Source organism: Oryza brachyantha, chromosome 1, assembly GCF_000231095.2.
Source record: "Oryza brachyantha chromosome 1, ObraRS2, whole genome shotgun sequence".
In the NCBI taxonomy this organism is placed as follows: domain Eukaryota; kingdom Viridiplantae; phylum Streptophyta; class Magnoliopsida; order Poales; family Poaceae; genus Oryza; species Oryza brachyantha.
Window position 1 is genome coordinate 16,173,321 of NC_023163.2, and position 21,888 is coordinate 16,195,208.

At 39.0% G+C, this 21,888-nt stretch overlaps 2 protein-coding genes across 2 annotated transcripts; both read right to left on the reverse strand.

The window, feature by feature from the left end:
* Positions 1-315: 315 nt before the first annotated feature.
* On the reverse strand, positions 316-2,520 carry LOC102706988 (transcription factor LATE FLOWERING-like). Its single transcript, XM_040520475.1, has 2 exons — positions 1,977-2,520; positions 316-1,892 (listed from the first exon to the last, which is right to left on the reverse strand). Exon 2 carries the CDS (start codon positions 1,855-1,857, stop codon positions 493-495), a length of 1,365 nt encoding a protein of 454 aa, XP_040376409.1. The 5' UTR covers positions 1,858-1,892; positions 1,977-2,520; the 3' UTR covers positions 316-492.
* An 11,924-nt stretch (positions 2,521-14,444) lies between these two features.
* Positions 14,445-20,310, reverse strand: LOC102701212. The gene is made up of 10 exons (XM_006644196.3): positions 20,150-20,310; positions 18,719-18,867; positions 18,174-18,305; positions 18,041-18,091; positions 17,672-17,768; positions 16,469-16,515; positions 16,079-16,295; positions 15,546-15,675; positions 15,408-15,450; positions 14,445-14,739 (listed from the first exon to the last, which is right to left on the reverse strand). The coding sequence occupies exons 1-10, from the start codon at positions 20,196-20,198 to the stop codon at positions 14,665-14,667; spliced, it is 990 nt and encodes a 329-aa protein (XP_006644259.1). The 5' UTR covers positions 20,199-20,310; the 3' UTR covers positions 14,445-14,664.
* Between the last annotated feature and the right edge of the window lie 1,578 nt (positions 20,311-21,888).

Sequence of the window (21,888 nt, forward strand, 5' to 3'; positions counted from 1 at the left end):
GCACATGAAAAGATGTAGACGACGACGACGACGACGGTGACGATGAGGAAGACGAAGGCGAGATGACTAAGCTGATGGATAGGAGAGATTAGTTAACGGAAAGGTTTAACCTTTTTCTTGCAAGCTCTTTTCATTGTGCTTGGCGAAAGGCATTGATAGATAATTGATCTCGAGCTAGCTCATAATAAAGCACGTAGGCTGGACATGCAAGGCATTACATGGTCATCAAACTGATCAAAGAAGATAAGTTAAGAAAGGAGAGAATAAAGGAAGAAAAAAGAAAAAAAAAGCTAGCTAGGGTCCATGGCCCATGGGTGAGTAACATGATGATTCCATCGATATGATCATAGCTAATTAATCACCATGCTAACAATGATGAATCTATCATATGATGGTCTCACATTGGACAAAACATAAACGGCAGTTGCTTGCATGCATGAGGCCATGCGCCTTCATGGCGTCGTCGTCTCGAATCTCTATCTAGCTAATCGATTAGATCAATTGCTCAACTCCTCCGCATCCTAGGGTTTCCGGGAAGGCGAAGGCTGGCATGGCGGCGTTGCTGTCGCTGTTGTTGTTGTAGGTCGGTGCACCGGATGATGATGCCGCGGCTATCGAGATGGCGGCGGTGTTCATGGCGGAGTTGGGGTAGTTCCGGCGGTCTAGGGTTTGTAGCTCCCTGATCTGGGACTTGAGGAAGCGGAGGTAGTTGGCGGCCTCGTCGAGCATGGACGCGGTGTCCATCTTGACGCCGCCGGGGACGAGCTTCTGCAGCACGCGCAGGCGCTCGCTGATGCGCTCCCGCCGCTGCCGCGCCGCCACCGTCTGCGGGTCCGAGGAGATGCGCACGTTGCGGCGGCGCGGCCGCTCGCCGACGTCCTCGGCGCCGAGGGTGACGGGGCGCATCGCCGCCGCGCGGTAGATCATCTCCTTCACCTGCGCGAGCGCCTCCGTGTCGGGCTCGTACAGGGGGTCGTCGCCGCAGTTGCCGCCGGAGCCCCTGCCGTCGAAGCTGATGCTCGAGGAGCTGCTGCTCAGCGACGGCTTCGCTCGCTTGGATGCCGGAGCGCTCGTGCTGAACGCGATCTGGATGCCTCCGTCGCCGGCGGTGTTCGACGCCAGGAGGCTGCAGAGAGGGTTCTCCGGTGCCGGCATGTCCGCCGCCGCGGCGGCGATGGGCTCGGACGCCTTCCGCTTTCTTCCCGGTCGCCGTTGCTTTCGTCCACATCCGCCACCGCCGCCTCCTCTGACTTGTTCGCACTGGCTCGTCGTCGCCGTGTGCGTGGCAGCCATCGCCACCGTGGCGCTCGCCGCGTCGACGACGTCGTCGTTGCCGACGCCGGAGAAGACCGCCGCGTCGACGCAGCCGTCAACGGAGGCGGCTTCAGCCGCGAACGCAGGTGGTACAGCGTTCAACGTGACAGCCGGTGTTGCTGGTACGACGTCGTACTCGGCAGCCATCCCCATCACGCCCTGGTGGCGATGGTGATGCTGCTGCTGTCGCTGCAGGACATCCGCGTCAACGTCAGCGTAGGCAGGCGTCGCCGTCGCCATCCCGGCGAAGGCCACCGCCGCCTCAACGCCGCCGTCACCGGCCGCCGGCGGCGGCGCCACCATCGCTAGCTTACCACCGCACCCCTGCGCCGCCTGGATGCCCTGCAGCTCAAGTATCGCCGCGGCCAGCGCCTCGTCCAGCACCAGCCTCTCCAGCACAGTCATGCCGCTCCCGTCGACCACACCCGCATTGACACCACCCACCCCGACCTCCGGCGGCAGCGCCACCACCCCACCATCTCCATCTCCTCCGCCACTCCACACGCTCTCGCTTAACACGATCTCGTTGAAGCCACGATCCATCCTGCAGTATGTAGTACGTAGTTGCTCCTCCCAACCTACCAAAAGAATCAAATAACACGCACACTTTAGCCATGGAAGTAGCAAAGCTCTAGCCTGATCCAGCCATTGATGCGCCATACCTTTCGTCTCCGCCTGGTGGATTGATCGAGCTGGCTGGCAGTGGCAAGAACCCGAACTCTCACTGGTTATTACTGATCCAACATGTGGCTAGCTAGCTAGCTGCATGCTGTGGATCGGAGGAAGGTGGCAGCTAGCTTTGGATTTGGAAGAGAGATCCATCAGCATATGGTGGCTATGGATTGCAGCAACAGAAAGAGCATTCACGCAATAAACGCTCGAGGCATCGGCAGCTGCAGCAGTGGTGGTGGTAATGGCGCAAAAGGAGATCGAGAGAGGTGCATGTAGTAGCAGCAGCAGCGGAGCAGAAAAGCAATAAGACAAGATGCCTGCCTGTCTGCCTGCCTGCAGCGAGCTACGACGCAGGCAGGGACTCCACTTTTGGATTGCTATGAGGAATTTATGCTCTCTCCCTCTCTCTCTTCTTCTCTCCTCTGTTCTCTCTCTAGAGAGAAGTAGAGATGATGATTCTTCTTTTTTTTGGGAGCAAACTGTTTCTCCTTCTCTCTCTAGAGAGTAGAGAGGCTCTGGGTAGTGTGTGTAGTGTGCTCTAGCAAAAGGCTGCAAGGGAGGGGAAAGCAGGCTCTTATAAAGAGGAGGAGGCCAAAACAAAGAGAAGTACTCCTACTGTACTCTAGACGATAGATATCATTGTCATAAGTTTTTCTAGGTTGTATAATATAGAAATTAAGTTTGCAAAAAAAGACTGCTACCTCTGTCCCATAGTAAATTCATTTTTCAGTTTTTAATACAATGTTTTGACTCTTTATCTTATTTAAAATTTTTCGCAATTAATATTTTTATTATTAGATGGTAAAACATGAATTGTACTTTATGTATGACTAATTTTTTAAAAAGTTTTTATACAAAATTTTCAAATAAAATGAATGGTCAAACGTTAGAGCACAGAAATCGAAAAATAAAGTTATTATAGGACGGAGGTAGTATAATATCTCTTAATAAATAAGGAATAGATTACGGTGGGAGAATATGTGGATTTACCATGAAAAGAATTTTGAATGAAATGTAATTGAGTAACAAGTAGTAATGTAAATAGTGTTAAAAATATTTATATTTTAAATAATATTTAAATTCTAGAAATATTTACATTTTGGAAAACAAAAAAGTACATGACATGTATATATACTATAAATTAGCACGATATATACAAGAGTAGTAGAGCATACGATTGCTAGGTTAGTAGAGATGGTCCTCACACCTCTCACACACACCGATCACTTTGTGCTGTGATGCACACATCTATAGCTAGCCTCAGCAAAGCTACATCTCTATTATTTTCACTCTTTAGGGTGTTTATTAGTTAATGCTCTTTAAATGAGTTCTGAAAGATAAGCTATTCATCTACTAGTAGCCTATAGGTAGGACTACTCCTCTGCCTATAGCTCCTAGGGCTAGAGAGAGATAGATGCAGGACTCATTTAATTAGTGTATTATATACATCCTTTACTGCACGGATAAGTTTAATTTTAGACATTGACACCGTGTCCAGAAGAATATTATTTAATTTAGATACCAAAGCTATCATAAAGAAAACTTAAAATCGGTAAGTTATGGCACCATAACCTTAGGGCCTTCTTTGGAACGAAAAATTTATAGGATTAAGAATTTTCACAAGAATTCGTTCAATTCCTTTAATTTTTCTTTAAAAATTCTTTAAGACCCTTAATGAGAAAGTATATATGTCTATTTGATCGAGCAACTGAAGATATTCCCCGTAGACATAAATAGAGATGCTTGGAAAGTATTATTATTTTTGTTACATCAACTATGCAACGAAAAATAGTTTAACGATAAGACTTTATACTTTTATTCTTAGTGACCTCAAAGCTAATACTAAGTGACAAATTAAAACTGACTGAAAAAACTTAGATTGATCATAAACATTGAATTGTAAACTAAATATTGGCTATGGCAAAGACAATTTTGAATTTTAGAAATAGTTTAGAGATTTTTTGTTAATTTCCTTTTTACATCCCTAATTTTTTAGATCGCTAAGACTAGATGTATAAAAAAAGTCTTATCCTAATTTATTTTTGGTTGCTTTGTTTATTTTTATTTGCCCTATATAGTGGTACCTTAGCTAATAAGACACAAATGGTATGTTTAAGAAGCTTAAGATTCTGAGAAGCACGGGTGAGAAGTCAACTTCTCAAAATCTGGAAAAACCGGGTTTCTCAGCTTCAACCTTCTGGTTATTTTTTGGATTCTACACCTTCAGATTTTTAGAAGCTGAGTATTGTTTGGGGAGCTGCTGACTTCAAGCCCAAAGCATGATTAGCTACCCGTTGATGCATAAGTCTCATCGGACAAAATTTAAATTTTAGAAACTTCGTTTTCTAAGTTTTTTTTATGACATATTTTTTTTCATTTTCAACGTACCTTGGATTTTGAACTGCTAAAGGAAGTCCTTACGAGCAAACATTAAGTATAGGAATTCCAGATATCAATTCGAGCAGAAATACGGAGAAATCCATCAATCTAGCAAAAAGGGAGCATTACTACTGTTACAAGTATGTGATCCATCAATCCTGTCAGCAAGATGAGAGTTTTCTTTGGACTACTTTAATTGAAAACGAATGAAAAGCAGCCCACAAGAAGGCGAGAAAAAGACTGCCATTAATCAATTTAGGTTGCATCTGGGTGCCATGATTTGATTATGATTAAGTGTGATCGAGAGAGAGAGAGGGGAGATCACCAAAGTATACTGTCTGAGCATGAGACAGGGGGCTAACTAGTTACTCCCTTCATTTCATAACATAAGATGTTTGACTTTTTTTATTAATATTTAACTATTTTTCTTATTTAAAAAATTATGAAAATATTATTTATTTTTCTTGTGACTTACTTTATTATCAAAAAGACTTTACGCACGACTTATCATTTTTTATATTTGTACTGAATTTTTTGAATAAGACAAATGGTCAAACGTTATTATAAAACGAAGGCAGTAGCTAGTAGCAGCTCATTAAGCTTGCATTGCATGAGCTCATGGCCACCACTGTCTCTTGTCGACTGAAAAAAAAGAGTACAATTGTGCAAGCTACAAGCTGTTTGCAGTGCCCTGCGCATGCCGTATTACTGTGCTCCTCCTCCCCTCTAGCTACAGTAGTTAATGGGCTTGCAGGGTTGCAGCTGTTCCACTGCTTCGTCAGAGTTAACACCAAAAGGTTTACACTTTCACTTGCAGCCTTAACTTTGGGCACTTTCATGTATGTATGTTTGCTGCAAATTTACTGCTCTGGCGAGCTATAACTCTACCTAGCTACACTGCATGTGTAGTACGGTGTACATGGACGATTGTCTGGGTTTTTTATGAAAAGAAAATGTCAAATGACATATTTATAAATAAAAAATAATTTATAAATATATTTATAGTGATCTAAAAGTCAAAATAGGAAAATAAACTTTGATAAAAAAACTCAAAACTCAACTCCAAATTTAAGATTAAAAAATTAAATTTTAGCTTATAAAGATTTGCATAAGTGAAAATAGAATGGTATATATAAATGTACTTCTCGTGCTTTACTACGGATTTTATGATGTTTTATCAAATTTTTTTATATGAAATATTCACCCTAATTTAAATTTATATGTAGATATTAATCTATATTTAACTAGTTTTTAATATCAAGATATTTAAGGACTAAATTATAAAATTATAATAAGGATAGGCGTGACCACTGCTGTATAGATATATGTTGTGCACGATCAGATGTGATACTGCCGGTGCACTGCTAGAAACTGGAGCTACAATTGTTAGCGACTAGCTGGACACTGTACAGCATCAGCTAAACATTCGTACTGCGCAGCGTAATTATGATGAACAGCATTGCAGGACGATGAATATCTAGTACTCCCTCTATATTTTTTTACATGACACCGTTAATTTTTGGTCCACGTTTAACCATTTGTCTTATTAAAAAATATATAATTACTAATTATTTTGTTATAATATGATTTATTATTATAAAAACTTTAATTATGTATTATAATATTATATATTTGGATATAAATATTAAATAAAACGAATAATTAAACATAATTTTAAAAGTTAACGGTATCCTACATTAAAAATATATGAGAGAGCACTGTACTAGCTTGCTGTAGGGTTGGCGACATCGACGGGGTAGCTAGCTGGGAGCTTCGACCATCGAGAGTGTGATGAGTATCGTCAGATCGATCGTCTTGTGTACGTCAGGATCGTGTAAATGTCAGGGGTGACATTGACGTGTACGTGCGTATGCAGTAGTAGCAATTACTAGCTACAGTACTAGTATCCCAGCTTGCCGCATGATGTCATTTCGTTGCATGAGTTTCTACTGTAGATCAATCGACAGCTTGCGTCCTGGGCTAATTAACGGTTACAGTCATGCTAGATCAGTTCTGTCTAATGATAAAATACTACCGTCTCGTTCTACGTTGTTTAGCGTAGACTGAGAATATGCTAAAAGAATTTTTAGGGCACTTTTCTAGTTATTTTTTTAATTTTAAATTGATTAAATTTTCTTTCTAAGATCTTGTTTAGTTCCTATTTTTTTTCCCAAAAACATCACGTCGAATCTTTGGGCACCTAAACAAAGCATTAAATATATATGAACATTAAAACTAATTATACAGTTATGAAGAAATCATGAGACGAATCGTGTGAGCCTAATTAGGACATGATTAGACATAAGTGCTACAGTAACCAACATGTGCTAATGACGGGTTAATCAGACTCAAAAGATTTGTCTCGTAGTTTTCCAGCAAAATCTGAAATTTGTTTTTTTATTTGTATCCGAAAACCTCTTCTTTGACATCGAGTCAAGTGTTCGACGTGACTTTTTTGCCAAAAAATTTTGACCACTAAACAAGGCCTAAGTATATAATTGTCTCTGAAATCATTAGAATGATTAAAATCACGAAATCAATACATAAATATTTATATTATGGTATAAAATAAATGACAGGAACGCTCATATTTCCAACGATGGGACCAGTAACTAGAATTAATGAACAGTACGACCACTGACAAGTAATAAACGAAACTAGGCCTGGTACTTTTCAAAAAAAAAAACATATATACACAGTGATCAATCAGGAGCTTTTGCTACAAGACAATGAGAAAGGTCGTTGCTCTCTGGAATGTCTGCATTAGCAGTGGTAAGTACTTACATTACAAGACACCTAGCTAGCTAACTACCGGCCGTACGTAGCCATGGAGGTAGCTACTGCCATCTTCTCATCAAGGTAGTAGCCAGGAGAGATCATTTGTAGCAACAGTTAATCTGGGCGTGCCATTTTGTATTTTTATGCTTGATATGCATGGTAGATGACAACAATATTGGGGTATATGAAGATCAAAGGTTGTTTACCTTTTTACTTCTCTACATGTGCGTGCGATGCGCCGGTCGGTTGGGGAGGTCCAGAGGGTGGGCGCTGCGCCAGGCAAAGATCCAAGAACCTGGTGCAGTGCAGTGCAGTGGAGCCGTCTTTTTTTTTTTTACCCTAGCTATACTACCTCTGTTATATAGCATACCATTTATTTCAACAATTTTACCATTCTTAATTAAAAAAATATTTAGTACCTTCAGTTACTTTGTATCTCGAGGTGTCAAAATTTTAAGAGTAAATTTTGATACATAAGGTACTTTATCGGTGATGGTAAAATTTTCCCATTAATTTTGGTTTTGTACTAAGTTTAGTTTCTTTAAAACTGACTAAATTTACAGAAAAACATAACAATGTCTATAACACTAAATTAATTTAATTAAATTCACCACAGAATATATTTCCATAGTACTTTTATTTTGTGTTGGATATGATTTTACAATTTTGTATATAAAAAACTGGGCAGACTTAAAAAGATTAACATAGGATAAATTCAAATCGGCTTGTAATATGAAGTTGAGGGTGCCTATGGGACAGAAATGATGTGGAACAATGGAAGATACATCATTGTTGGTACCAGGGTTTCAAAATTTTGGTGTACACTATTTGTTAAAAAAAAAATCTTACCCAAAAATCATATAGACATGGGCTGGGTCATCCAGTACAAAAGAAATTATATATTTTATTTGTTAGTACTAAATTTCCAAGTCATTTTGTTAATTTCTGGGTCTGGGCCTGAAGTTCCTAGAACTCTCCCTAGGCATAAATATTTAAAGTTTAAGACAAATTTTGGCAACATTTTGAACCTAGACTATCAATAACTTCTCATAATTAAATTTTTTTAAATAGTATAAATAGATTTATCTCGAAAGTAATGCCATAATATCATAAAGTCAGTAGATTTTACAATCTTATCATGATATAAATAGTAAATGATTACATAGCTACATTACTTTACATATTCTACCGTAAAACTATGGGTTTTAAAAATTTGTCTGAAAGAACTACGTATTTTATGTACCTTGAAGGTTTCTGAGAATACATGTGGGTCACATATGCCAAGTAACGATGAATGCTAAAACCTATAGCTATGTGATAGTAGGTACACTAAATATGTAATTCGATGATAGAATAGTCAAAATATTTATAGTTTTGTGATAATAGGTATACTAAATCGATAGTTTTGTACATAAGATGTCAAGTCCTTGAATCTGTAATTTTATAAGATACTCCCTTCGTTTCATAACGTAAGATGTTTGACTTTTTCGTTTGTAATGTTTGACCATTTGTCTTATTTAAAAAATTATGGAAATATCATTTATTTTGCTTGTGACTTACTTTATTATCAAAAGAACTTTAAACATGACTTATCATTTTTTATATTTGTACTAAATTTTTGAATATTTCGAATGTTCAAACATTAAAAAAAAGTCAAATATCTTACATTATAAAACAAAGACAGAGGTAGCTAGTAACGAGTAAAATACATGTAGTTTTATGAAACTCATTCTAATATAAAATTGATGGCAAAAGTTTAAAAGTTTGATTAAATTTTATGCTAAGCTTTATATATCATGACCCGGGGGGGTGTCAATCAGGAAGTATGTTAGGCATGGTAAATTATAACTAGCGCCTGATCTTCAATCAGCTCACTAGCTAGGCCACTAGGGTGAATTTTGGAGTTGTTTTCTTAGTTTATATAATGGGTTGTTGTATAGCTAACTTGCCACGCCTCTCTCAATCTTGGACCAGCAACGTACAACTTGCACAGGAGAAGCGGTCCCAGATCGATCTCATCATCAGACCCAAGTACGAATGCTACAGCAATATAATTTAATTTCTATGTATAAATAATTGGAGTGACAAAAAGGACCAGCAAATTAATTGAATACATATACTATATTCCATTTTTTTAAAAAATAGAATTATACTCACTCTATCTCAAAATAGAAAAACTTATTACTATTGAATTAGACATATATCATAGTACCGTAAATTTATTAAGTGATATCCGAATTCGTAGTACTGGAAATTGTTTAATCCAGTACTAGTTTAAATGATGGTATTATTAATTTGATATTCCCTTTATATTTTAGTAGTACTCAGTGAGTATTACTAATTAATTTGATACTCCCTCTATATTTTAACACTATATTTTAACAAATAATGTCATTGTTTTTTTGTCAACTTATTTAAAAAATTATGCTAAGTGCAAAAATATAAGTAATAATTAGCACATCAAAATAAATGATAATTTCGTATTTTTTTTAAATACAAATGATCAAACATGTAAAAAAATAAAATGACTGAACTATTGAAATGTATTTTCCCAGCACGCATGACGTATGCATACGGAACTTGCGATCTAAAAGCAAATATTAAAAAGTTACAATAATACTAAAAAACCTTAAAATCAATCTAAAATTTAAATCTAGAATTTAAATTTTGTCCTATAAATTTAAGTACATGCACAAGCGGGAAAAGGAGACTGATTCTAATAAAATTTGCAGTCAAAAGGCGAACTGGAACACTTTAAAATTGAACGATGTATAGTTTTTAGTATATATGCACGAGTTAATGTAAAAAAGTATATACAAGCCTGTCAGATATGTTTGTTTTTCTTATATTTATAAGCTAAATTTTAAATTTTTAAACTTAAATTCGATGTTGATTTGGGAGTGTTTTTCTCTTCGTAGTTTATTTTAAAGCAGACCATCAAGAACAAGTATATAAAATTTTTAATCATAAATTACTATTTATTTATAAATACATCGTTTGATATTTTAAGTACCTAAAAGACGAGGGTCAATCTGACATTTATTTCGCAGGATGAATGTGTATATTCGTACGGACCAAACTTGAGGCAGTCCGGCCGTACATATCTATATTCCTCCTGCATTACAGTTGAGGCCTGTATATAATTTGGGCACGGAATTGGAACTAAAATAATCCAGTATTTCACGCGTATTGTACGCATGTATATAGCGCAATGATTGCTGCATACATACGAACACATACGTCTGACCAACTCCAATCGAGGATATATGTAGCATCATTTTTTTCTCGTCTTTTCGCTTATCTTTATATTTATAAACTAAAATTTAAATTTTTAAAGATTTTTCACCAGAGCTTATTTTTCAACCTTGATTTTTAGATCACTAAGAATACATATATAAAATTCTTATTCACAGATTATTTTATTTGCAAATATGTAGTTTATTTTTTTTCCCCGTAAAAAAAATCAAACAATCAAGCGAGCTGATAGATATATGTATACGGACGCACAGTGCACTGACGACCATCGAGGCATCGATCCATGGCCACGGACGGATCGATCCGATCAGAACCGGGCCCGGCCGGGGCGCGCCCGCCGCCGTCGTTTTCCGCGGGCAGGACCGCCGGCCGCTCCACTGGCCTCCCCGTCCGGCGCCGTCGCGGTCGTGCGGCTTCTCGCTCGGCCGCACGCGAGTTACACGCAAGCGTACTGACCCCGCTCGCTCATGCGTGCGGGTACATGTATGCGCGCGCGGCCGCCCGCCCCCACCCCACACCGCACGCTAGCTCTGCTCGGGACACATGGGTCGCGGCCAGTCCCGATCCGCGCCGCCGCTACCGGCCAGCTCCGGCGGTCGCTTTCTGCCGTCGTCGCCCCTTGCCCTGCCTGCGTCCAAGGCCGCGGTGGCGCCCGCCGACCCCGATCGCCTAACCCACCCCAGCCACAGCTCGCCGGCGCCTCCATCCGCAGCCGAATTCATCCTAGGATACGATACACAAGTGGCGAACTCGCTTATCTATTCGCTTTTGCTTATACTTGTTATAAACTAAAGTTTAAATTTTTAATCTTAACTCTAAAGTTAATTTTAAAGTTTTTTTATTATAATTTATTTAGATCGTAAAAGAACTTATATAAAAATTTTATTTATAAATTATTTTTTATTTATAATTAAATATATCGTTTGATTTCTTTTTCACCAATCAGCCAAGGGTGATAATCTCGCCGGAGAAATTCCACCCCACCACTTGACCATTTTTCAGGTTCAGGGATAAGCAGAGCCACAGGGCAGGGATTCTTGGGGGCAAATATTCCGACAGCATCTATCATTCTTTTACCAGATCGACACTGAGGATTGGTCCAAACCAAACAGTTGCAAATGTGAAAGAGCAATGTTCGCCAGTTGTAACCAGGGGGGAATAATCCGGACAAGGGCACGATCTGGGTAATCTTTGATAGGAACAAACAGTTTAATTGCCACTTGTTTTTTCTTCTCTTCCATTTTTTTCCATGAATACTGGAGAAATTCCTTGTTCCTATGGGAATTGAGTTGCTGTATAAAATTATTTTATATTGTGCAAGAACCAAGGACAGATCCAACATGATGCTAAGAGCAACCAATATTGACAAAAAGTAGTCCACAGTGAATTAAATATTTTATATCAGGTGACTGAAACATTGTGAAAGTAGTCCATAGAAAACAAATAACATACACTACCCATAACATTATGGACAACTCATAAGACAAAAAAAAATTGCACTGTACATCTAACGCATCATAGTAAACACCCATTGTGGACTAGATTTTTTATTTCACCCTGGAGCCACTCATATAGACTACTTGGTCCGAATATATTGTGTACTTGGTCCGAATATATTGTGCCTTAATGTATATATAGCTATTGCCACATGTAGTGGGACCCACTCATATAGACTGGTTTGTACTGATATATTGTGGTTGCTCTAAGGCCAGTTTCAATGCATAATTATTTATTTTTGGGATGGGGTGAGGACTACCTAGTCATACCTAGGCCGCGTTCGGCCATGCCATAAGTTAACTAAGGCTGTCTCGTTTTTCACGCGCACGTTTTCCGAACTGCTAAACGGTGTATTTTCTGCAAAAAAATTCTATAGGAAACTTGTTTTAAAAAATCATATTAATATTTTTTAATAGTTAATAATTAATTAATCATGTACTAATCTATTACCATGTTTTCCGTGCCAGGGCATAAGTGGCATATGTTAACTTATGCCCCCTGCCGAACGGGGCCCTAGCCACATTGACTTAGCTGGTCAACTTTAACAGCCAAAAAGCCTAGCGCGGCTAGTCTCACGAGTTAGCTTGTTAAACTCATTAACAAATACTATTTCATTTATGTAACTGTATAGTTTTAACAATTACCGACCACTAACTAACAAAACACTAAGTAAATACAAATACAAATAGGTTGAAAGAAAACTAAAAAGAACCAAGTACTAAATAATTAAGAAGCACTAGATATAAATAGTAGGGTAGTCTTGTATCTAACAAGTCTAAAAAATAACTCGTGAGTGGTTTGTTAAGTAGCTTAGCTCAACTCACTATAGGCATGAGCTTACCTGAGCGACGATCTTTAATCTTTCTTCCACTTTTAGTAAAGATTATGGAGATTGTGCTTGCTTCACAGACTTACAAATTTTTGATGTACTATTTTAAGAGAGAGTGTTCCATAATTTTGGAAGAAATCCAATAAATCAACCCATTACTTTTCTTCTAAAGATAATGAAATTAATTCACTCTAGCTTTTTTTCATAAAAGTTAAAACAAATATTACAAAAGTTACAGGATAAAGATTGTATATTACAAAATCCTAGATTGATTAAAAAAACAACTTTAAAGATAGACATAATCTTCTATCTATAACAGGCAAGGAACTACTTAACCAATGTTTTTCCACCTTGGGGTTTCTATGTGGTTAATGTTTGGCTTGTTGAACTTATTAACAAATGCTATCTTATCTATAAACCTCTATACATTTACCCTCTCCGTTTCACAACGTAAGACTTCCTAGCCTTACATAGATTCATATGAATGCTAATAAATCTAAACATAGATGAATTTAGGCAAGACTAGAAAGTCTTGCAATATGAAACGGATGTAGTAACAATTATGAAAGCAAACAAACAAAGTACTAACTAATTAAAAATAAAAATAGTTTAGAAGAAATCTAAAAAGAACCATGTACTAACCAAAAAACACTAAATATAAATACTAGAGGGACCTTATATTTAACGGGGTTAGAGCAAGCATAATAGCAGGCTATAAGCCAACTAAATGCTGATGTGAAGAAGATAGGGGAGGAGAGAGAGTAGAAGTGAACTAAAAGTTTATAGCCAGCTTAGACATAAGAACCAAAAAACTACGTGAGAGAGATATGTGAGTCGTACATTAATGATAAGAACTAACTAGTATATGAATGGGCTATGAAAAGATTATAAGAAGTCTTATAGCGCTTGTTGGCCTTGCTCTTAGCAAGTAACGTGCCACCATGGTTTTTTTTTTTTAAAAAAAGTAACGTGCCACCATGAGTTTGAGCTGATCCGAAATTCCGAACCACGAAGCTTTGAGCTTTCTACCATCCGCAGTAAAGAGTACGGTGATTGCGTTTGCTTCAAAGAGTTAACTAAAATCTGATGTTATTTGAAGAGAAACTGTTCCCAAATTTTGGAAAAGTTATAATAATAGAAGAAGACGTGCACTAAAATCCTAGTGTGAGAAAGGCGCATAGGAATAGGTGATCAAATCAAGAGGCTCGGATGAGACAGTAGTACCGAGCGGTGATAACAAGCGATGTCTAAACAAAATTGCGCACGAGGAACAGTAGCGAAGGGTGGTGGTCCAAACACCGACGTACCCATCGCCGTGTCGGGTCCCCATCCGGTTGGTTGCCAAGTCTGAAAAAAATGGGCGAGATGGTTTGATATGATCTGATCATCACCTGTGGGCGAGCCTCCCCGGCTTCAATGACGTTTAGCCGGACCTCCAGGCAAGGCATAGGCTAGCGAGTTTTTGTTCCCAGGCACCGGGTTGCCATCAGCATTCAAAGCGAAATCTCCCAACTCAATCTCCAGCAACGGACCTAACGGTGGTGGTAGGACGCCACCCCGGGTTCTCCAGCCGATATCGCACCGCTGGTCCAGGGCGGGCGATGAATGCGCCGGGGTGAGCGCGATCGCAGTGTTCAGTGTATAGGTACAGTTTGATGAGAGTGAGATGAAGCAAAGAAGTCTCCAGATCTTTGATCTGCTAACTGGAGACTCTGCAAGCTTTAGAAACCTCAGCAGGATGGATTAATTGAACTGGGAACACTAGCAGCACAGATGGAAGTAAACCTTCAATTCTTTTATTTTGGTTTGTTGTGTCCAGGATCAGAGATCCTGGAGGCACCCTCTAGTACCACATGCACTCTGTATATCCCCTTTGTGCACACAAGGCTGACAGATTGAGGAGAGCAGTTGCAAGCCCTGTATCACAAAAGGTAGTTGCCCTAAAACTCCAGCATGCGGCCCCGGAGGATAGCCTCCGCCTTTCTGACTTCCTTCACTGGTCCAATGATGAACACCTGAATTAAGGGAGATGGGATGAGTCGGTGGAAGTTAGAAAATTATGTATATGCTAAATTGGTTTGGCTGCAAAACATAGAAGTTTATTGAAAGAAGAGAATGGAAGACTATTCAATGTATGTGCGCGCACGGCGCATCAGCTTTCTTCCGCCATCTTTTCATGTATTAGGACAAAGGACCACCTATGTTTTGCTAGCAGCACTTGCTTTCATTTACTAGCAGCACTTGCTTTCTCACTACGTGTTGCCTCACAGATCTGTCCAGCTAGCGTACTGATTGCGACATATATAGGCCGCCAGACAACTTTCATATACATACAGCCCAGGCCCATGCAAGACACACACACAGAGCTCATATACAACTTATGCTTTGAACCATACATGTTACGAGCCCAGTCCTGCCAAATGTTTGTGATTATATGAAAAACAATTCTCAACTTAACAAGCTGTTAGGACCACAATTTACTGTTTCGCAATGTACTACATACTACTAAATAATGACCTTTTGGTAGTTTATTCTATCTGTTGAATTACAAGAACTTTATTTGTTACTATTAATTTATTCAAGTCATTAGATGGAACCAGTAATTGAGTGAAGCAAGACTGTGGACTGACCAGTAACCAATTGAATGTATCAATTACAACAGACAAGGCCGTGGGAAACTTACCCTGTCTGGAGGTCCCTTGGCACCACCAATATGGATTTCAACACTGCAGATAGGAGTGTAAATGAAAGAACTAAATAAAGCTTCACAGAACAATAAAGGTTTACAAAAGATCTATAAAATCAGACTTAGTATGTTTACTTGCAAGATTGTTTCACTTCCATTATCGATGATCCTTTTCTGCCAATTACACGCCCCATTTTGCCAGGAGGCACATCCAAGACTGACAGGATATCCGCCTCAGGAACATAAACATCAGGTTCAATTTCATCTGTATGACACAAATACCAACCAGCAGTTTAGCACAAATGATCTACAAAGCCAACAATATCTGACCAATTTGGCATACAAAGTTGAATATTAAATCTTTGCGCAGAATTAAAGAATGCAATTGAAGGCATCCATGATGTGTTGAGCGATGCTTATATTTAAGACTACACGGGATTACCAAGGTACAAGTTACTTTCTAACACTGCACCTAAAATGACAGCCCATAAAGCAATCCCGAGTTCCTGACTTGCATTCAAATTATCATTTCAACTATTAATTTTCAATAGTATTTAAGAAAATATAGGTAAAATGAACTTTTTAGCATATTATGAATAAAGGGATTTGGCATATGAAAGAATCCTAATTTTGAACAAATGGGGAAAAACACGTTTGGATGCACTGACCAGGGACAGTTGGAAGAGGTGGCCAATCTGCGTACAGGTTGTCATTTATGCAAAAGCACCTGCAGTATAGCTCACTGCGAACTGACAGACGCCATAAAGATACTTTGGTTAACTTCTCCATCATTTTCTCATGTATACTGAGAAGGAACCGGACATCATCTGTGGCTGCTCGCATCATCATTTGGGACAAGGGCCTATTTGTCCAAAAGTTAGGATCCTGAAAACCCAACCAAAGTCACTTGTCAGTTTCCAAGAAACTAAGATATGAGCACAGTGAAGCATCAGATGGCCAAGCACTATCAGAGAATAGAAAGTAACAGAAGATTTCAGATCCTCAGCACAATAACTTTCTATACAAGAGTTTTACAATTCCCGTCATATATTGCTAACCTGCCTTAGAAGGGTACGGACTTCTTCCTTTTCAGGATATGGCATTCCTACACAAAGCAGTGTCATACCATATGATCAATTAAACACAAAAAGAAAAAATACTGTGGTCCTTCATGCACTTTGCCAACATCTAGGATCCTTAGAGAGCATAACGATTAATTGATAAAAATATTTCACACGAGAAGCAAACTGCTAACAAGAGGTGTGATGAAACAACAGTCCACAGTACATTTTGTAATTTCAGACTACCCAAAATCTCAGGTGTTCTATATTCATGGGTGAACTGAAAGATTGCAGGCTTGCAGCCTAAGGCCTAATCATATTTGCACTGCATGAACATACAATAAGAATGAATGCCCACGTTGAAATAATGACTCTTGACCACTAACAATTATGTTATATAGAAGTTATGCTCAAACAACACTTGCAGTAGCTTAGATATGTAAGACATACACGTCAAAGTTAAAGCACTAGCAGTAGCATTAAGGGCCTCTTCATTTCGCAGGAAGTTTGAAGGAAAATTAGAGGAATTGAACTGTTTCCTCTGAAAATCATGTAAAATTCATGTGTTCCGAAGAGACCCTAAGTAGAGTATACTAAATGAAATTAACTTATGTTCAAAATGAGAACCTCTATCTCAAGTACTAGCCTCCAAATCACAATAAAGTGGATTTCATGAATAAAAAAAATTAGTGAAGCAACACTTCCATTTTTTTTTAAAAAAAAGAATGGTGTGATAACAATGCTTAAGGAACCATTCGTTTATAAGGTATAGAAAGGAAAAGAAAGAAAGCTCCCCTCGTTTCTCATGCATGTGCTTCCTGAATTGATAAACGGTGTATTTTTTACAACAAAAATTCTATCTAAAAAAGTTTCTTAAAAATCATATTAATACATTTTTCAAGTTTGAAATAGCTAATACTTAATTTATCATTCACTAATGGGATATCTTGTTTTACGTGATATTCTACTTCTTCCTCCCTCACTCTCGAACCCGTCCAATTATATACAAATGTAAAACATAAGAACATATAATATGTATAAGTAAAATAAATATCTTGCATGCCAGCACAAGGTAAAATACAAGCAATTGGAGCTTATATAGAATATGCAGTGAAAGAACAAATAAGAGAAGAAAACATAAACAGTAGTTTACGATTCAAAGGAACTTAATGTTTTAAACTAATTCAGTATAGTAAGTACCACAATATCGAGGATCAGCAAGGAGGTGGACAAAAGATATGTACTCATCATGTGCTCTCTTTTTCCCTTCCTGCTCCTCTAACAGAGAATATGCGATCTGCACATGAGGGATAATTGAAGGCTCCCTTTATAAAAACTACCATATAAATAGCTACTTATATAGTTATATGCATATATATCTAGAATGGTGAATGATCATGCAACAATTTCAGCTCTGTACAGGGTTTAATGGTCCTAAGCTCATGATAAATTGATAATGGTTTAGTTTTAATGAACAACATTGAAAAATCAGCAGACATTTACAAGTTCACTAAAATGTGTTGCCTACAATTTTAGTCAGTAAGCATGCCACATGTACATGCTGATTACCTGTGTATCCATCACATTATGCAATTTTATGCCAAACTGAAAGTATAGAGCCTGCAATATCATAACTCTCAGTCAGGCGATCAATTTTTTAAACAAGAAAAAACCACTACAATAACTTCTAGTCATTAGGTACCTCACTGTCCCTCTTGCAGTCATGAATAACTTTGGTGACATACTCTGACTCAAGTGCTGGTTTGCAAGCTTGAATAAGTTCTTTCCCACCATCAATAGCATCAACTAAGTAAACAGCATTAGGAAACGCAAGCTGAAAAAGTTCCAGATGAACAAAAAAATAGGTTTTCTTCATCATCACTGTAAGGACCAAATAATATATTGAAATTAAAAATAAGCTCAATAGATATCTATGTGCACACAATACACAGAAATAACAGGAGGTAGTGGTTGTATCTAAAAGGCACTTTGATATGCATGGTACTGAAAGGTGATGAGGCGGCTTCATTGCAGTGAATTATTCTAGTTTGGAAAATCATGAGAAAGAATTAAAAGGCATATAGAGAATAAATGGACTGCCTTATGTAGGGCATGGTTGATACCTAACAGTATGAAGTGATCACTAATAGGGGATGGTTGGTACATGACAGTTTGAAAGGACCACTACTATGAAACAGAAGACTGCATGAGCATACTTCATGCTTCACAAGCTTCACTTGAACTCACCTGCATGATACAGAGAGCACCATGGCGGCAAAGGTCGACACCTTCACAGTCAAATCCAATCACCAGTTTGTGGGCAGCAGAGGGTTCAAGAAACTCAACTGGGAGTTGACCAGGTTCAGTAATGACCCGCACAGGCAGGGATAGGAGCTCTGAGTTTTACCAGAAGAAAAACTCACACAGTTAGTACAACATAAGCAAGCTAGTTTCACTTCATCTGTACATGTTAAACAATAGAAACACAGATTAAGAGGAAACAGAACTAAACTAAATTATGGCATGAGTCAAGACTCTCCAATCAGTACAGGATATTCTCGAAAATGGTTAATTTGATGCTAGAAGATGACATGCCTCAGTTTACGTGGTGGATGGAAGCTAAAAGTGAGCAAATATTGAAAACTTAGACCTTTTGATGTTACACGGTTAAGCCTGGGACTGAAATATCTTAAAATAAAAGCAGTTCTGACCACTATTGACAATTTGCCTGAGGCAAAAGACGAGCAGCACATAGAAAGCTAGATGGAGTGACTACTAACATAAGGATCATGCATAAGCTAGTAAGCTACAGGGATCATTAGAATAGTCTTAAATTTTAATGCAGCAATTACAGATGCAGTGCATCAATACCAGAGTAGGGCCACAAGACCAGAAAGATATATACTCCATCCGTTTCACATTGTAAAACTTCCTAGCTATTCCTAGATATATCTATTGATCAATGTATAGTAGTCGTATATATGTCTAGATTCATTAGCATCCATATGAATCTATGAAATGCTAGAAAGTCTTAAATTGTGAAATAGAGGTAGTATGTGAGTAATTGCGCACCAACAGGAACAACTGGAACAGTACGCTACAAACGAATAAGCCGCCCACGGGAACATTTCAGATGGGACTAGTAATGGCATCCAGCTTGCTTGGAATCCTCGAGCAATCAAAGCTAAATCCAGGTTCATACACCACCCCGCACGAGCGAGCAGGACATGCGCGATCAGTACCAGAGCCAGCTACCCCCAAACATCCCCCGCCCCTAAAAGGCTAAAACCCTAGGATTAAACCACGAGGCGGGAGCACACGACGAGGAGCGCGGCCGACGAGCTAACACGCCCAAACACAGCAACCAAGCTAACTCGTAGAAACCCCAACCGAACTCCGAAGCAGGCAGCGCCTCCCTCCCTCCCTCCCTCCCGCCACCACCGACCCCCGCCACGGGACGAGCAAAAGCACGGGCTCGAAGCTCCCGGCCCCCGCTCCGCAAACAGCCGAGCACCGGGCGCCCCCCAACGCGCGCCGGCGACTGGATCGCGACCAACCAACCAAGCAAGCATCCGAACCCCACGCCCCGGCGATCTACGCCACGAGCAGAGCGACCGGGAGCGCACCCGAAGCACGGGGGGAGAGATGGCGAGCGAGAAAGAGAAGGGCAAGCCGCACCTGGGGGAGCACCGCCGCTGTCGGGCGGGTCGGAATGGGCGGAGGCCATCCCGGCCCCCTCCCGATCGGTCGCCGGGGAGAGGCAGGGCACCGGCACCCTGCAGTCCTGCACCGGCGGGGGGCGAGAATGGTGTGGGGGAAATGGGACGAGCAAGGGGAAACAGACTAAACTCTCTTTTAGTAGCACTAAATAAATAAATAGCGACACTAGCGGTCATCATAACATAACGGTAGTGGTGTATAATACCTAGTAATACTAGAGTGGTGTAAAACAGTGGATCGAAAAACTACGGCTATAATAATAGTTTCGCAGGTTAAAATATTGTGGTTGTAATAGTGGTTTCGTGGAATAGAGAGAACGGCGGTTTCACAGATCGAAATGGTTTTATGGGATAGGGAGAGGGTGGCTATAATAGAGGTTTTATGGGATTGAAATACTACGGTGGTTTTGTAGATAAAATACTAAGATCATGGTGACAATTTATCAGGTACGAAAAATATTGCTGTAATAATAGTTTTGTGTATGGTAAGAAAAATAGTTGTCATAATAAATTTGTGGTTTGAAGTTTATGGTGTTGTATAAGCTATCGTTGATTATTATAGCTCCGATATCATGAAAAACAAAGTACATATTTAAGGCTTTGTTTTGCGAGTGTTGGTATATGATGGATTAAACTATGTTTACAGCAATATTCTAATGGCATAAAAGAATATAAATATTATAAGGCAAAAACTGATATACGATATCCAAAGTTTGTGGTATTTGGCAGTGGACACACCATCACAGCGTAAAAAGCTTGGAAATTTGCTTGAGGATGTAGCAGCCCATTACCTAACCTCTTTTGGACTAAATGTGGGAGATAAACACTTCGAAAGACAAGAATAACCCCTCATCGCCAACGTTGTGGATGCAAATGCCATCATGTTGCATTTGTTGCCTACTAATGCTATGATTTCAAAAATAAAGGCTGGTTCTGGTTCAAACTAGTGGTTCGAAATGTATTATCGGTGTGTTTCTGTCTCCGTTTTGTTCAACAATAATAATTACGATGTCTTTAAACAAATTTTAAGATTTTTAGGGTGTCCTCTACCCATGCCATATTCTTGCATTGCATCGTCCAACCAGCAAAAATCACGGTTTTTGAATATTTATAGTAAATTTTGTCATATTATAAAGTTGATAGGTTCATTTATAAAATCTTTCTAAGAAATGTTGATAAAAAGGGCTTTTTTAACAAAGAAAGTTGCATCATTTAGAAGATACGTTTCCCAATGCTTCTCTAATTCTTTATGATAAGCAACTGAACCAGGTTCGAGAAGAGGAGACTTGAATGAGGCGCTAAGTATCTTATTAATTACTTCCTTGATGCAAGATTTTCTAACATTGTCTAAATTCATATGGATGCTAATAAATCTAAATACATATATAAATTATATACATTTAACAATGAATGAATTTAAGCAATACTAAAAAAGTCTTATAATATAATCGATGTATGAATTTAGGTGGACTAAAAAGTATACGAAACGGAGGTAGTAATACCGTACTCTGTGCATATACCGATGCATCGTGTATCGTTTATGTCAAACTTATAGTTATTCTTCTATTGTGCTATGAGAGAATAATAATCAAACTTCGCTCGCTGTATTCTGTACCGAAATCTGCTGACACTCCTGACTCTTTTCCGCTATTTAGTATTTTCATATCAGGTTTGAAATAATTATTACAGGTTATTGTT